General features: G+C 33.3%; 1 protein-coding gene across 4 annotated transcripts in view; it reads right to left on the reverse strand.

Annotated features, from left to right (window-relative positions):
* Positions 1 to 4,163: 4,163 nt before the first annotated feature.
* LOC122716310 (tropomodulin) overlaps positions 4,164 to 19,126 on the reverse strand; it is a 161,113-nt gene continuing 146,150 nt past the window's right edge. For 2 of the 4 annotated variants that reach the window (XM_043939250.1, XM_043939256.1), the window contains exon 9: positions 4,164 to 5,609. In XM_043939250.1, coding sequence (XP_043795185.1) covers positions 5,506 to 5,609 — 104 coding nt within the window. In that variant the 3' untranslated portion in view covers positions 4,164 to 5,505. The remainder of the gene's footprint in view (positions 5,610 to 19,126) is intronic. The other 2 variants (XM_043939246.1, XM_043939255.1) reach the window with 1 other exon arrangement.

The raw sequence follows: 19,126 nt of genomic DNA on the forward strand, positions 1-19,126 counted from the left end.
TCCCTACATTGAGAAACGTATTTGTAAACATACATCCTACCCACGAGGCTCGAGCAGCCAGCCTCGTCGCCGTGTCGCGGTAAATCCCTGTACATTAATATTAATGCGTCTTCGGCATGTACGACATACTCGTGCCCTCTACTCAGCTGGTTCTCCGCATCGCAGAAAGCACGAGAGTTTACGGCACCAACCGTGAACACGAACAACCTCTTCGCAATATCTGCGTCCCGTCTCTCTATTTTCCCTTTCTGCGCGACCGTTTCTTATGTCGCCTCCCCCATCTCGTTTGGATAAAATAAGACCATTCTTTTTAATTAGCTTCTTTTTTTCTTTTTTTTTTTTTTTTTCGATGTTCGTTGCGGGTTATAGAAAGATTTAGAGATCGTGGTTAAGGAATAATTATCGTGGAAAGGAAGATTGTAATTTAAATTCTTTATCTTTGTTTTTTCTTGATTTTGTTTGATTGAGAAGAAGATTTATAAGGATATAATTTTATAGAAATCGTGGTATAAAGGATTATAAAGGATTAGTAGCAAAGTTATAGATTTTTCAAAAAATTATTGCCATTCTCTTTCATGTCAACATAACTTTCTGATATTTACAAAATTCTCTTTACGTTTATTTTCTTTTTTTTTTATATTTTATCGTTTTGATATTTTTATAGTATTATATTTTTGAAAAAAAAAGAAATTAAATATTCGAAAAATATAGAATGTATTAATTTACTTGGAAATATAGTAGAAAGAAGAATAATCGATATAGATCGCAAATGATAGATCTTCCTGTATCTAGTTTCAATCGACGAGAGAGAGAGAGAATTTGGTGAAATATAAAAAAAAAGGCTATTGTCAAATCAAACGAGAATGGAAACTGACCTGTGATAGTCAAAATCCTGCGAGGCAGAGGAAATATGACGGATGCGTTAGCTTTGGGGGCAGAACAATTAAACTGGTTGAACGAATGAATGGATAGAATCAATGAATGTACAGGTAATTTATTTTATTCCAATTTATAAACTTCTTTCTCCATGCCATCCGGATTAATATTTTTAATCTTCTGTTGAAAACAGATCAAACCTTGAATCCGTCTAATCCGGACTGCTTTTCTCATCCTCCTCCCAAATATTAAGAAATATTTTCACGCGTGAATGTTCATTTACAATCTTCTCCACAGCAATCTTACAAATCTGCAAAACCACGCAAAATAACTCGTATTTTTCAACGCATAAAATGGCGATATTTCTCAATATTTCCCTCTACATATATATATAGTTCCCGATGGAGCATGGATTTTCATAATCCCAGACACGTACATCATATTCCCTTGAAAATAATGACGCGAGAACTCACCTATTTTAAAAATCTTGTTTCCATTTTAGAAATATCTCGAATAATCATCTTACATCTCTTGACCATCTTCACATCCGTCGCAATAATTTAAGAAATTCGAAGATCGCCCCCTCGTTCGATGATAATTTGTCAAAAAATAATTTGAAAGCTTCACCATCACTTCCCCCTTAATTCGATCGATATTGCATCAAGAATCCAACATTCGCCATATTGCAGAGGGTGTCGTGCGAAAGAGGGACGGCATCCAGCCGACACGTATCCAGCTAGCACGTTATTAAGAGGGCTAACCGTATTCAGTTGCATTACACGCACGGTCCACATATGCCGGCAGGTGTATAGGCATATGTGGGGTAAACGACACGATGCTCGACGACGGCTGAGCTTCGTTCAGGATGGCTCGTTACACGCTCAAGCCGAACTGCCACGCGGAAACAGAACTCTCCGGTATCAAGGGGGAGGCTGTGGCAACAAGATGTTATCACAATTGCACAGGCGGAAACAACCAACGCTGTAAGCCGCGTAAGGAATGTTCGGATTAGTTCTCTTAGACCCAGAGTTAAGCCCGCCATCGTTTTCTCGAATGCCTGAACGTCGCTTGTTAGAAACTAACGCCTCGACGTTCGAGCGATACGCGAATATAATTCACGCGAATTAATATATCGGACGTAACGTCTCGTCAAATTAACGTAATACCGTGTGATGGGCACACAGTGGTTGAGATTTAACGCGAGTGTAAAGATTGCCTGTCGTCGATGGCTCACTGCAACAGGGAATGTGTCGACAGAAAGACGTATACGGTGGTAGAGCACACACGAGGCGAGTTTCATAAGGGCGCAAAGGGCACATTGGACATTGAAGAAATTTCGTGTAGGTGGAAAAGGGAATAATGTTTCTTCCGTCGTGATCGTTGTTGGTGGAAAAGTTTTGGCTCGAGGAGAGGGGCGGTTTTTGGGTGAAGTTTGTTTTAAAGTGGATGAGAGGGAATCGGGAACTGGAAGATGTTTTTTGGTTGGTGGAGGAAGTTGTTGGTTAATTTTATTGTTCGTGATCGGTATTGTTGAATCGTGGATGATTTAAATCATATTATAGGATATTTATTATTTATTAGATTGGTAAAAGTTTTTATGCAGTTTCAGCGAGTCTAATTGGATGGCATAAAATTATTTTTATTGAACGTTAAAGTAGGAACGTTGTCTGAAACTCTTTGAACTCTTTTTCTAATATTATTGAACTTTGAAATATTAAAGTTCTCGGTAAAAAGAATATCGAGGATAATAGGGAATTGAAAGATATATTCAATAGTGGAATAATCTTATAGTGTTGAATTTGTAAATTTTTCTGAAGAAAGTTGGATAAAAGAAGATGATAATTTTTGAAATTCATCATTTCAGAAATTTGAGAAATTTCAATTTTAGGAATAACTTTTTATATGACGTGTTGTATGATAAGAAAATATTATCGTATTTGTACGCAAGTAAATTTAAAGCTGTTGAGCATGCAATATCAAATAATCACATTTATAACTACGAAAATTAAATAAAACCAACGCACGTATAACATAATTAAATATTAATTGCTAATTATATAAAGAAGTTTTATCATTCTAATATTATTGTTATCACCGAATCGAATCTTTTATTTAACTATTTCCAATTAAAAATAAAAATTTTCTTCCACCAGGATGTTGAATATAATCCCGATTCTTGTAATATTTGAAATGATTTATTGAACACATATTGTATTTTATGAAGGGAATAATTGGAAGTTGAAGTAATATCTTAGAATTTATTTCTCCATCAATTTCCAACCGCGTAAAGTAAAGAGAATTGATAGTGCTAAATTTAAAAAGGAATGAATCAATTATTCGTATACACACTCAGAATTCATAATAATAGAATTAATATAATCAGGATGAACAAATTGGAACACGTACGTAAAATATAAAAAATGTAAAGGAGGATATTTGATGGATAAATTAAACAAGAATTATTCGATCAATCATTATTATACATCCTCAAGAATATAAATATTATCACGCACGTTCAATTCAACTTTAAATTACAAAATAAAATTAAAAAAGAAGAAAGAAAGAATATACTAAGATAAATTTTTATCCCCTTCCCCAAAAAAAACTACCCCAATTTCTGAAACAATTCCGTCTCAATTTCCGCCTCAACATCAAAAACAGAAAAGAGACGAATACGAATCGAAAGAAGGAATGATCCAAGATTCAAGACATATTATTTGTCCCGTAACCAATCATCTTCGCGTGACTTCATCCCCGCAGTCTTGAGCAACGTAATCGTATTAAGGAATCTTGGCGCGGAGTGATGCTGCAACCGCGTAATACTGCAAGCTAATTTTCCGCTTGTAAAATAGCCGGGCTCCGGGTATCGTAATTAATAACCCGTAAGATGATTTACGGACTTTGCGTCTAATAAACCGCGCGTTACATCGTGGAGCACGCTTATTTTATAGAGGTGGGTGCCTCGAAACTCTTTCGCGAGAATGCGAACATCGTATATCATTCGTTCCTCTTCCTCCTTTCGAAGGAATCGTGGCTTCTTCTTCCAGGGAGTAGCGGTTTTTCGAAAATCGGTTGCTTCGATGTTTATTTTTTAATCGCGTATCCCGCGACCGGAATAACGATCAATTTTTTATGAGTCGAACGTTTCATATTTGAAGACTGAGGACGTGAAAAATGGAAAGGGTTGTATATTGGAAATGAAATTTTTAAGGAAATCATTTTTCTACTGAAAGTTCATTTATTTTTTCTTTTTTCTTTTTCATCTATTATATCGTTTTATCTTATCGTTCGAATTATAATAATCGAGGTGTGTTGAAAAATTGCTTGGTACATTTTTTAACGGAAGAGTTTTCTGTAATACTATCTAAATTCAGATTGAAATAAAAATTGCAAACATTTTAATCGGTACGAGTACAATTTTCACTCTCGAGAGAACAAATTTAAACTCTCGATCTCCTTGAAACCAACCCAGCCAGATTAATTAAGCGAAGCCTAATTTCTTACAATCCCTTCAATTGCAAACTGGTGCTAGGTGAGAAAGCATAAAAGCCGGAATACGAAATTTTCCCACACGAGGTTTTCCACGATCGACGGGGATTCGTTTGTAAGAGGCCGAGACGAGCCGTTGAAATTAATTGGCTTTGACTCGGGTTATTAATTAACCCATCCCTGGCGATAGCCAATTGTACTCGATGTGTCATAACCCAGAAATGGGAGTGGAGCAAACCGCGGGCAAACTTTCACGAGCTCGAGGATCGATATTTCGTAGTTGTGGTGCTGCGAATTATGGTTCCCTCGTAAATCAATATCCGTCGTTGCAAACTTGGCCGTGTTTCGTATTAAAGAATACGTGGGTATAATGCTTATGTGCCATCCTATTGATTTAGTTATTGTTAATCATTTAACGGATGTGGATATAATTCGATAATTCCCCTCACAGGGGAGAAAATTAATTTTTAAAGTTTATACGGGATTTATAACTTTCGCCAATTTGCAAAAGTTGGATGAGATTCGAGTTTGAAGTCGAAATTAGATTTGGGGAGGAGGAGGGGTGGGGGGAGATCCTTCGAAGGGTATGCGACATTACGAGTGAATAATTTCTTCGCATCTACTACTCAGGGATAAATTCAATGGGATACTTGTAATTTAATGCAATTAAATATTTATCAGAGTGTTATTAATCGAATATTCAGAATGTAGAATGGTTTTCGTCGTGTCGTTTTAAATTTCCCTCTTTTTCTCCCCGACTCGTTTTCTTCACAATTTTACATTAATTATAACGATTTTCTCGATATAAATAATAAATCCTAGTTTTTTAATTCCACGATAAACAACGATTTATCCTTGATCGTGTTTCATTAAGATTAAAACTGGCATTTTCTCAATTAGAATCCTATTGAATATAATTATAACGTGACATTTAATGTATACAATTATTCTTTTCTTAATATATTCAACAATATTTTTAAACAAAATTGATTTCAAACTCAGAGGCACAGAAATCGCAATTATTCCGCGAGTTTTATGCATAGTTATGCAAGAATTACGAATTATTATGTGCTGAAAGAATTAATTACCTTTTAACCGACATAAAATAAAATATACTCGAAATCTTTCATCACGGTGGAATTACCTAAAATACACTCTCAAGATCGGGGTATTTTTACAAGTAAACGCGAACGATCTCGAAGTTAATCTCGACTCCCTGTGAAGGCATGTCGTGCGGCATATATCTGAAAAGAAAAAAAAAGGTGAAATTAGCCAACATTGAAGTCCTCGTTTACGTTTCTCTTATTACAAGATGACACGGGGATTGGGGACAGGGGGTTACAGAGGTCGGGAAAGGGGGTTAGCGTTTGACAAATGCGTGAATCGCGTGCGGCGCCCGTGTAAATCGAAACCTCGATGCAAGAAAGGGCACAAGTGGCGCGGAAATCGCGTATCACGGGGGCAAAACTCTGCTCCACAGTTTAACAACCACGATCCACGAGGTGCCTCCGCCTCCCATTCTCATTTCCCCCGATTCTTTACCGTGCGATTAAGTCGTCCGTTTTCTTTTTGCCGACAGTTTCCTTTACCCGCGACATCGGGGAATTTTTCTTTTACGTTACGCCGCCGTAATGTATCTGGCTGTTAAGGGAACAAAAAAGGAAACGAGATCCTTCGCCATATCTAAACCATTTTCGGGGATATATATATATATATATCGGATATAAATGGAACTGTCATTTTTGTTTTTTTTTTTTTTCAATTTTTTTCTTTTCTTCTCTAATATCCTCTCTTATTTACTCGTAATTTCGTCTAGCTATACGTTCGTTTTATTTCTTAATCGTTAATCGTGTCTATTGTTTAAGATTAATCTTATATTTAAATTGACTTGGATTATGTGATGTTTATTTTAAAATTATATAAATTATATATATAAAAAGAAAAAAGAAAAAATGTTGAAGGTAAAATTAATAAAGCAGCGTGATCGAAAAGTTTAAATTTAATTTATCAAAATGTTAGGTTAAAAATTATTCGCAACGAGTATAACACATTTTATTACGTCTCTATTTAAACGTGTTTAAGTTTCTGACGCGTGATATATAATGTTTACAATTACGCATTCTTTAAACAAATATTACGTCCAATATGCTAAATCGTTCGTTTATTATGCACTTCGGAAAGAACCTCTGGGAATAACGACGTAATGCATGCATAAAATAGCAAACGAAAGCTACGCTGATTTAAATTCATTTGTCCATGCGAATGTACGAAGTCTATTGAATTTTCACATGCCACTTACGATAAAAGCGCCGATAAAAGCTTCCAATAAACTGGTTTAAGCCTTGAATCCTGATTAATTTTTTCCCCCCGCGCTTCGTCGTCTCGTGATTAAGATTTATCGGATTCCAAGGGATTCTTCTTAATATATTTTTCAAATTACTGTTACTGTTGTTCAACGCTCGAACAATTTTTAATCTTTTTGATTAAAATTAAAAAAAGCGTGAAGCACGTTAGAAAATAAGAAAAATAATAATCGTATTTCCAAAAAAACGTTATCTCTCTGAACATTGCACATTCTAATAATAATAATAATCTTTTTTTTTTTTTCGAAAAGGAAGAGCTCGTCATCCCTAATGTTTATCGAGGACGTTTTTCAAAGATCGATTCATTATTACATCGATCGTCGAATCGAACGGATACATAAGAGGACAGTTGAAGTTGAAGTTTATTACGAGCGTAAGAATACGCGGAATAAGCGGAAATAGTTATTGAATGCCTTGCTACAATTTCAATTCGAAAGTTTCGTTTAGTTTCGAAACCAAGAAGACCGAAATGTTCCCTCCCTCCCCCTCCCTCTTCCTTCCCCTTCGGTTGAGGGGAAACGTAAATAAATGAATTATTCAGAATACCAGGTTTGATTATGGCGGTGTAATTATTGAAACGCGGTATTGTGCCGTATAATACACCTGTTACGCGTACTTATTAACTGAATTGCCAACTAATTTCATATTCCACTCTTATTTGAACTAATACAGTTTATCACCGGGGAAACACCGTCTCAATTATATCGGCGAAGTTTAAAACGTTTTACGACCACGTTCGCCACAGTTGACGGAGATTAAGAAGGCGAAGTGAAATCTTTACCTTTCTCATCATTTTTCTATTATTATTAAATTTTCCCCTGCGAAAATGTAAATGGAGGAAGGAACAACTCTCTTACATTAAATTGAACGAGTCGAGATGAAGAATTATTTTGCGTAACCTTGCAAAATTAATTATCCTTATTCCAAATTTATAAAATTATTCAGAAAAGAAAATCTATGATCCATCAATTCATGTTTAGATTAAAAGAATATACATCACATTTACAAGAATATACAAACTACCCTTTACTCAATTGTCACATTTTACAATAAAAATTGGAATATCTGAAATTGGGGGTTAATGCTTAAGAATAAGTAAGATGTATACAGGAAGAAATACTTTTGGAGGATCGCTTTCTCCTTTGTTTCAATCGTTCCGCCCTGATTCGCAAGAAATTTATTGTATCGGGAACAATAGATCGTTTTAAGGTGTAGATCGTCGACTTTTCCGCGGTTTCGTATAACGATCGCTCGTTAGCCAGGCTAATTACTCGGCTAGTGGGCGTTGGACTGTGAAAGTTCGTTAGTTAGTACTACAGGTTAGTGCCCAAAGAGGTGGCATTCATTCCACCTCCCTCTCTCTTCAACTTACTTACGCCCTCCCTCTTCGTCTTTCGCAGTTTCACCACCACCAGCTTCTTCCTTCTATTCTGATTGCTGACTTACGAAAACCGCAGGTGTCGCACTTTGCTGGACGAGTTCAAATAGGGGGGTCCGGCTTAAATTCGTCCAGATTCTGTGGCCAAAACGTCTCGACGGCACGAACTCCGGATCTTTCTCCCTTTCGTTTACCTTGTTACGTACGTATTTTTTCTTTCCATTTTGCAAAATGGTATTTCAGAATGAAGTTCCTTTTTGGATATTATCCTCGAGGGATTTTCTTTAATTTTATCTTGGACTTTATAAAAAAATATGTATATTATATTATGTATATTAATTTTGAAGATTGACATCATTATGATTTATCAGCAAATCATTCAAGTTTCGTAAGTTTAAAATTTAAATTAATTTACGCGTATAATATATGCAATTCAAGGATAGAAAAAAATAAAGATTGACTGGTTTCAAGTTTTTTTGTGGTTATCGAAACAATTTTTCTCAAGAGATTGATCAAAGATCGAGGAGCAGTTAATACTACGTATTATGGGTTATCTTAATTATTAAGATCTCAGATTTATTTGTTGAAATCGATAAGTATTTCAAAGTCCAAAGAGATTCTATAATAGTCACAGTTCTCCAACAGCAATGGTATTAGTCGAGCAAGATGCGTAGGAGGTCGCAAAGAGGGTCAGAATGTATCAGGTACACCATCTTCAAGTTTCAGTCGTTTGATGCTTTTGTTCGAGGCAAGAACGGCACACATGTAAATACGAATGTGTAAGGGGAAAGATGGAGTGTGTGGATTATTTCAATTATTTTAAGTGACCTAATTCATCTTCGTTTCAGATATCGTAACGTGATGGAAAGATATTTCAACAATTTTTGGAATTGTCATGGTAACGTTCATTTCTAAAGATAAAAAATAAAAACTGATCGAAAATTTTGGAAAATTATATTATTTGGAACAAAAATAACACGTGTTTTTTTTTATTAAATCCAGAATTTTATTCACAAAAATTGTATTGCGTCCTGATTTTTATCAAGAATTCTTTGAATCATGTTTCGTTGCGATTTAAATTTTCTTTTTCGTCGTATTTTGTTGTAAATTCGAATATGTGGATATTATTAAGCTTTTGTTTAATTTAAAGTACGATTACAAAAGATGGAATTTTCATTTTCGTAAAATTTCTTGATACTATTTATTGAAATATATTTTAAATAAATCGAGAAACGAATGTAAAAGACAATTATTAAAAAGTCAAATTACCATGTCGGAATCAAGCAATTCCCATAACAATTATTGATACACGATTTAAATTGAAAAATTGCAATTGAATCGTGAACAAATAAAATTCCAATTATAAAGAGTTACATTCAACTTCCAATTATTTTTATTGGAAAACTCGTATTCGTATCGCTGCACACACACATATATATTTTTCTTTTTTTACAATTATTAACATTATTGGGCATCTTTTATGCCCAAACTTTCAAAATGATCGATGAAAAATGATCGATCGGGAAGATTTGCAATCGAGAAGAGAATTTGTTTTCGTTCTCGAAAATTTATTAACGAGAGATCGGCATGGAACACCATCGAGATAATTGAACTTCGCCGTTGTTTCCAGGTTACAAACTTAAAATGTTAATTAGCGATCGAGATATAAATAATTCAACGTTGCACTCTATTGAAAATACGGGAATAACGATAGCTATATGCCATCATTTAATTAGCAACTTTTAACGTTCACTATGGGACACGTCGTAATTGTTATCTCAAGAGAATTGATACTGCGCTGATTTGCGTTTATCTGCGAAGAGAGAAAGAACTGGAAACTTTTCTCCCTTTTTCAATTCGAATAATTATTTGAAATTTATTGAAAGTGGTTTAATTTTTTCAAATTGTAGCTTAAAAGAAATTTTATTTGTACACGGAAGATTGAAGCAGCGAGAACAACGCTTTTGTTTACTTTCGATCACAGTGAAATTGCACGATTTGAATTATTATTAGATACAGCTCGGCAATGTTTACAGCGTTTTGTTAATCGCGCGAATGAAAATGTAAAATAATATCAAAGGAGGATAAGTTAACAAGATTTTCAAATATTTTTCTCCTCCTTTGAAAAGAGAAGGGACGAAGATTTCTTAAAGATTGTTTTCGAATGTTCGTGAATTGTTATTAATTCGATGATAGATTTCGAATTTTCTTTTAGTTGATATCTCTTATATTTCTTTGTAAATATAAAATTAAACATCACGGCGAAAAATTTAATTGAAACACGGACATGTTTAAAAATATTTAACCAAGGCGATGACCTAATTGAACGAACAAGCAATTGCATTGAGTTTATTATTTTGTAAATATATTTTCGTCATTTTTAACAAAGGAATTCCGTTTAAATGGTATAGATAGAAAAGAGAGAGTCCAGTCCTCTAGTGCGATCTCTTAGGAATATTTGCAAAAATGTACATCAGCTGTACATCGTTGAGAAAATATTCTCCTCCTCCTCCTCCTCCTCCTCCTCTTTTGCCCCGTAAATTCATTTCAACCGTCTTTGATCCTAAAGAATTGAATCGGACTTCAAATGCAGCGGCAGAAAATCCTCCCTCCTCCTCTTCCTTTTTCCCTCCGTCTCTGTTTGTTCGCCCCATCAGCTGGATGAATTTGACAAATGTCCTTTGCAATCTGTAAAGACTGTAGAAAAGAACATCCGCCCTTTGAGACTTTTAACCAACTTGCCGGAGTGTCAGACCCTTTTCCTCTCGTTGATTCAACTCGAAATGGAGGTTTCGCGTTATAATGCGAAACTTGTACTCGCCATCTCTCTTTTTTCCCTCAGTTCAAGGAATCGTGAAAACGTTTCTGGACGTATCTTCTTCGTATCCACCGATTCGTTATTCTTTCTTTCAACTTTCTTCCTTCGAATGATTTTTTTTCTTGTTTTCCTTCGAAAATTTTAAATATTGGATATTCCATTTAATATTTCTGCTTTGTATGTATAATCTTTTACTAGGATTGTTGTATGAAATAATAATTATTAACGAGTTGTAGACTTTCTTTTCAAAATTTTAATTTTAAGATGTAAATATAAAAATAGACAAGTGGATCAAGTTAGATATCTCATGATTCGTGTAATTCTTTTTTTATAAAATATAATTATAAGAAAGAATATTGAATTTCGAAAGAATTGATGAAGAACTTCTAGATTTCTTTCGTTTAATTATTTTGAAATAGGGCAAGGATTAAAAATTTTCTTGGTCGAATGTTTAATTTATTATAAAGCATTAAAGAGTGGTTGTTAAATAAATGAGTCAAGGAATTTGAATAATCGATATAGGACGAATCACAGGAATAATGATAAATTTAATATGCAGATTCGATGACGCTCCCTCTTTTTTGAATATTTATTCTTATTAAATTAATTGGGGAAATAATTATCATCGCGATTCATTATTGTATCATCGATCGATATAACAAAACGAATATTTAATAAACAAAATTCGAAATTAAATTGGCTTAAGTTTTAGATTAAATTTTTAAAATTAATCAATAAATAAATAATAAGTTCGTAATATAATAGTAATTAAATTAATAATATACGAATTGTAATTAATTTTTTCAAGTAAAATTTTAAATCAATCATTGAAATCGAATTTCGTTTATTCAAAATTAAAATTTCGTTTTTTTTATATATAATTAAAAAATTCCTTATTGCAAAATCTTAAAATCTTTGTTAACGGTATTATTATTTTAATCAAGATCATTGTTTGCAATTATACCTTTTTCAAGATAATATTGCATTCCTTTTAAATATCTCGGGTAATTTTTATGGGTAAGGAATAAAGAAATTTATTTTATCGCGAAATTCTTTTATGAAGATGAAAAAAAAAAAATCTATGGGAGCATACTTTAAGGGATCTTGCAAGCATTCTTGTGCCATTTTATTAATATCCGCAAGGTGAAAAACGGAAAGGCGAGGAAAACTTGCGGTCTTTAACTCGCGCAAGTTGTTAACGCTAAAATTGGAGAATTTGGGGAAGAATTTTCAATGGAACTCGTGGAATTTTGAAATAAGGGGCGTGAGACCGTATTGCTTTATCCAGACACTCGTTTCATCGTTCAACTTCATAACAGAAAACGCGGTTAAACTCGAGACAAAACATTCATAAGAGTAATGATTCACCGTGAACGTGATTCTTCCCTTCCCCTCCACCGATATTTTCCTGGGGAACAAACGAAACTTTTTCTTTCTCCATTTATTCATCTCACACTTTTTTTAATTTAGAAAATAATTCTTTGAAAATTTCTCGACACATCACGAATAAGACAATTTATACATTTTTCGAGATATTTTACTCTCGTTACTTTTAAAAATTCTTCGATTAAGAATCAAAGATTTGAAAAGAGAGAACAATTTAAAAAGAAACAAAATAATAATCATTCAAATAATTTACCGATAAAAATTACCAATAATAAAAAACCATAATCCCATAAAGCGACGGTATAAAGTAACACAATTAACCAAATTCACTTCGTGGTTTTTTTCGTGTCAATTTTTTGTTTTTTTTTTTTTTTTTTTTTTTTTGTTTTTTTTTTTTTGTTAAAGCATCGATTACTCGACACACGATCCGGTCGATCACCGCAAACTCAGCCGAGAATTTATAGGGTATTATGTTGTACAGGGTTGGACACGATTTTCGCAATATTCCGCGATACGATAAATCACGGCCAAGATGAAATTGACGCTAAGTGATCGCCGTTGATCAATACCTGTGTACTCCTCTTTCCCTGGGATTTTTCTCCCTTAAGGGCCCCGTGTCGAGTGGCTGTCGCGGGATCGATGGAGGACGATTTATATTCCCGACCGGTGATATACGTTAAACAAAAGAGGATATCGAAACAACCAGGCTTCCTTCTTACGCTCGGTTATTTGCCTCGTTCCGAGTTAAAAGGATATCCTGGTCGGTGTCAGGCCAAATGGACAAACTGCGAATTTTAATGCAATCGAAAGAGGTTATTTTATTCTTCTTTTTTTCTTTCCTCGCTTTTTAAACATTTCGTCCAGACGAAATGTTATCCAACGAATCTTTTGGATCACCGAATTTTCCATGACGAGGATTATTACATCAATCGAATAATTTAATAAAATCTAAAGAATTTGAAGAATGTAAATTTTATTTATTTCTTCGATTATAATTGTTTATTTTCTTTTTAGAGAAAGAAACTGCGAATTTTAATGCAATCGAAAGAGGTTTCGTCGAGATGAAATGTTATCCAAGAAATCTTTTGGATCGTGCATCATTGAATTTTCGATGATAAGGATTATTACATCAATCGGATAATTTCAAATCTAAAGAATTTGAAGAATGTAAATTTTATTTATTTCTTCGATTATAATTGTTTATTTTTTTTTTAGAGAAAGAAACTGCGAATTTCAATGCAATTTCGTCGAGACGAAATGTTATCCAAGGAATCTTTTGGATCGTGCATCACCGAATTTTCCATGAGGATTATTATATCAATCAAATAATTTCAAATCTAAAGAATTTGAAGAATGTAAATTTTATTTATTTCTTCGATTATAATTGTTTATTTTTTTTTTAGAGAAAGAAATTTGCGAATTTTAATGCAAGGTTTCGAGGCGAAATGTTATCCAAGGAATCTTTTGGATCGTGCATCACCTAATTTTCCATGAGGATTATTACATCAATCGGATAATTTTAAATCTAAAGAATTTGAAGAATGTAAATTTTATTTATTTCTTCGATTATAATTGTTTATTTTCTTTTTAGAGAAAGAAATTTGCGAATTTTAATGCAAGGTTTCGAGACGAAATGTTATCCAAGGAATCTTTTGGATCGTGCATCACCGAATTTTCCATGACGAGGATTATTATATCAATCAAATAATTTCAAATTCTAAAGAATTTGAAGAATGTAAATTTTATTTATTTCTTCGATCGTAATTGTTTATTTTCTTTTTAGAGAAAGAAAATCGAGGATAATTATCGAAACCGATCTATTTATCTAAAGTATTAATTATCGAGTTCCCCGAGTGGGATTCATTGGATAATGATAATTGCCACAATCGTGAAATCGTTTCCAAGAGCCAAATGGGGTTCAGTCACGAACCAACGATCGTCGACCTTCTTTACCTCCTCCAAAGAATCTATCCCCACTCGTACGAAAAATTATACATCGTCGCGAAATTGAGGTCGATTTCGTATCGAAGCTAAGATTCCGTCGGCGATTCATCCACGAGGCTTCCACGATTGACCCTGTAATTGAATAGTCCTTAGCCCCCCTTTCCTCCTTGAGCGTGCAGGATACGTTTGGGTGTCGATGAAGGAAATGGACAAGAAAACCAATTCCTTCGCTCCTTCTACCTTGTGTTGAGAGGAACGTTACCGTAAGAATGGAAAGGCCGGCCTGGAATTCCTTTTTCTTTCTAAAAGGATTCTGAAAATAACGGGGAGGAAAATGAGCAAAACGAACGATTGCTCGCTATCCCCCCTTTCCTCCGATTCCCTCTTTCGTGATGTGTTTACGTGTGAAGGGGTGGGAATCGTTGCTTTCCTTTGAAAGAGAAGAGAAGAGAGGAAGAGAGAGAGAGAGAGAGAGAGACAGACTCGAGAGATTGAACCGGTCAACGAAAAATTATTTCGGGATCAAATTGGATGGATGGTTCACTTTTTTACGAGATATTGAAGTAGTTTGAATGATGATCGATAAGGTATATTGGTATGGATAGATTATAGTTAATAAAATGATTTAATAGTTTAGATGTGTTTGATAATAAGGAAGGAATGATTTCTTCTTTTAATTGTGAATTATATATTGGTTAAATATATTGTTAATAATATGGTAATGATTTAGTTAATCTTTTTTTTTTTTAGGATATTGGAATGAAATGGGAATAGAGTTATTTAAGAAGAAGATGAAATAAGATGAAGATTTCTTAATTGAGACAAGGATGGATCAAAAATATTTTAATATTTGATGCGATTGAAAATAAATTTAAAAATAATTAAATTTAATTAATATATATCTATTTATATTGATGTATGAAATTATTGAGAGTGTAAAGGATGGAGATAAAAATATAGAAATTGTGAAATGATTGAGAAATCGTGATAGAAAATCGTATATTTCCACCTCGCTAGTTCCAGCAACGATTACAAGGTTGACCTTTTATATAAAGACAGATCGCAGTAAGAGGTCATTCCCTTCTGAACTTTCGTGAGAGATAGATCGAAGCTACGAAAATTTAAAGAAATTAACGAACGATAAATTAATTATTCATTCGATAAATAATATTTTACTTTTCATTTATTTTTTTTAACCATCATTAAACGTCGCATTTATTTTCGTAAAAAATCAAATTTTCGCGATCAATGAACTTAAACAAATACGAAACAATTTCGTTAGAATAATAACTCAATTTTACTTATTTATTTATTCAAACTCAATCTATACCATCTTCGATTATATACATATATATATATATTTTTTTTTTCAGAATCGTATAACTACGAACGTCACAAAAAGATAATCGAACATCCATAGCGATAAATCCACTCGAAAAAGCCAACAAACCCCTAATGTATTCGACGATACAACGAAAATCAAACGCGGTGATAACTTTAATATCACGAGAGGATCGAGTTCATATTTTTGGTCTAACTACGCCCCGATTTCCCCTGACGTTTTTCCGTCAAAGCAACGATCCGATGTATACGCTTCCAACCCGCGTGCACGATTATAGCGGCAAATACATCATGAAAATGATTTTTCTCGACCATTCTCCGTTCCACTATACCGTGTCATATCGTTGGGATTACGTTATCGAACGAGTGAATCTCATCTCATTCCAAGAATATGAAGGAAACGAGATATTTAGGCTTGTAAAAATGTTATGAGTTTGATAAAATGAAAATTTTTTACCTTTTTTCCCCTCCTAAGAGTATTTGACTCTTAATCGGTTAAGTCGTTGCTTACGAATATATATTTTACTTCGTAAGTTTCGAATTTTTCCAAGTAATATTTTAACAATTTTATTACGATAGAAAAGATTTATTATTGTAATAGAAAATAATTGAGGTTACTTTAAAAGCTTACTTTAAGAATTATCAGTTAAGGATTAAGATGGCTTTATTATTGTTTGCAATGTTTTGATAATTTATTGTCGAATTCTCGATTCGAAGATTATTGATCAATATTCGAAAGAAGGATCGAAAATTTTTGGCAAAAAGAATTTTTATAAATTAATTTTCAAATTAAAATTTTGAAAAGTCATTTCATCATGAAGTTTGCAAAATAGAGTATATCACGAATTGTTAACTTAATGCGTTAAGTTATTTTTTTCTCTCTGATCTTTATCAGAAAATTTATATAATTGAATTTAAAGGGATTTTCACACGTGTAAATGGAAAGAGATAATTTCTGCATCGGTAAACAATAATTAGAATTACAATGTTCAATTATTCAATTATACTTTATCTTTCAGCAACGAGATTGGACAATAATCGTTATTTACTAAGCAAGCCACGAAACTGCTAAGACTCAAATAGTTTACTATCGTAATGCTACGAGAACTCAAGACTTTAAACAGAGATTATAGGATTGCGAGTTGGTTTCCCAAGTCCTTGCATTGCATATTTGCATTCTCTGTGCAGCAAGTTTACACGAGGTTGTATACATGCAATATTCCGGAAACCTTTCGAAAAACTTCTTTAAAAAAAAAAAAGAAAGAAAGAAAGAAAGAAAGTAACCTTTGCTATTCCTATATTTTTGAAGAAATCATTACGCAAGGAAAAATTAACGAAAATATAATAATCCTCCTGTGTTAAGAAATTTAATTTAAGCGATATAAGCGAGTTTTAATCTTTTCTACTTTTACTTTGGAAAAATAGTTTATGAAATGCATTTTAACCTCATTTCATATTAAGGTATGAATATTATATTTTATATATAATGTTATAAATATTATATGAATAACGTTGTGTTTTCAGAATTATTCTTGAATAATAAATATATATATATATATACGAAGCATTATGCAAAAATATTTCAGATATTCAATATAATATGAATATAGTTTTATTATGAAATAACGAAAGATAAAACGTTATGATAAAATTAATTCCATTAATATCCATTAAAATAAAAGAAAGAATTATTTAATTACAGAATCACTCGTATCTAAAAATCATTTCAAAGTAAATTGCAAATTAATTAATAAATAATAAAAATAATAAAATTCAATCTCCTCTAACTCTAAGTCAATAAATCTATCCAATATGTGCACGAAACAACAATCGAGTGAAAACGAGTGTCTAGAAAAACAACGTTTTTTATTAAATTTCACAAAATGTAAGAGTTATTGCCTTCTTTCATTTTTACAAAATAACAACGAGAAATCAATTGATCGACGGGGAATGCAAAATATGGGTAAATAAAAATTTTCTCTTTCTCGTTCTTACGCTTCCTCATTCTTCAACCCTTAATACTTTAAAACTTTATCGAAGCATTGATCAAATTCTGATTCGATTCTATCGTGAGGAAATCTGGAAAAAGAAAAATTATCCTGGATAGCTGAAGAAAGTGGACTCTCTTAGGATCATCGCGATTTCTCCCCGCAGCTGAAGAAATACCCGCGAATCGCGTTATCTGGCCGAACAAATGCGACCAATTATCCCAGGTGCATTCGCGTCGTGTGTAATTTTCAACGATAAGGAAATGTTGCGATTACAAGGGACGAGCGAAATAAATAGAGATAAAGTGGCGGATGGGAAAAGGAAAGGAAAGGTTGGAAGGAGGAAAAAAATAAAAAAATTAAAAAAAACGAACGTACGATCCTCCCGTTGTTGTTGCAGTAGCGAGGCGGACAGTTAGATGCTCCGTGCTGATAGCCAGCGTATAAACGATTTATCATGCTTTTCCCTACTTTATTCAAACTGCATTTAGACACGCGCTGTTTCATTTTGTATCGCGCCCCAACTGTCTCTCTCTCTCTCTCTCTCTCTCTCTCTCTCTCTCTCTCTCTCTCCATGCGTCGAGAACGATTTGAGATCGCAAATGACTCGGTGATGAAGAGAAGTGCTAACAAACAGACAGACTCTAATTTCCCTCTTCTAATCGAGATGGAGATGGGAGGCTCCATTTTTTATCGGGGCTTAACTAACGTCCAGCGGAGGAATTTCAAAAGCGAGGAACCCCCTCCTGTTTTATCTCTCCGCCCAGTGGACGACTCTTTTGTTCAAGTTTATTTAGTTGTAATTTTTTTTTTTTTTTTTTTTTTTTTTTTCCTAGAATCGATCCATATCGAAGGGATGATCACTCTTTCTTTTACGATGTTTGAGAAACAAGTTTCTAATTTCTTCGTTTCTAAAGTTGGATTGATTCGTTGGATAAGCGTGAGAATGTATAATAAAAATACGCGAAATACGAATTGATATTACGAGAATTTTTACAAGTTTGTTTTTATAAGCGAGCTGAGGCGCTAAATTTGTTATCGTGGAAAGGTATTTTTCCAAGATCTCGTTACCAGATTAAAGACATTTCGATAATCTTCGGATGAAATTTCCAATTTTTCTCGAATCGAATTGATTTCAGATTTCTTTTTTTTTTTTTTTTTTTTTTTTTTTTTGTTTCTTTCAATTACCATAAAGATATTGATTTTCATCCCTATCATCCTTACCCATATATTTAGAGATAGTATAATGCATATACGATTTTTAGAACAAATATTTGATCAATTTACAAGTGGATCGATCAGTAAAAACGGATATCAAGAAAAAAAGAAATCGCTTGGAGTCGGTTAATTTTTTTCGTGACAAAAAATAAAAATACGACTTTGCACGTGTATGTCGACACGTACACGTACGTACATTCCAGATACGTTCGCCAACAAGCAATTACATCAAGACACGCCAATTAATAATTAATCAAGTACATTATGATATCGTTTAACGTTCGATTAACTTCGTGTACTTATCACGGTTAACGTGGCCCACCCC

This window comes from Apis laboriosa, unplaced genomic scaffold (genome assembly GCF_014066325.1).
Source record: "Apis laboriosa isolate Shangri-la unplaced genomic scaffold, ASM1406632v1 scaffold43_cov150, whole genome shotgun sequence".
NCBI lineage: Eukaryota > Metazoa > Arthropoda > Insecta > Hymenoptera > Apidae > Apis > Apis laboriosa.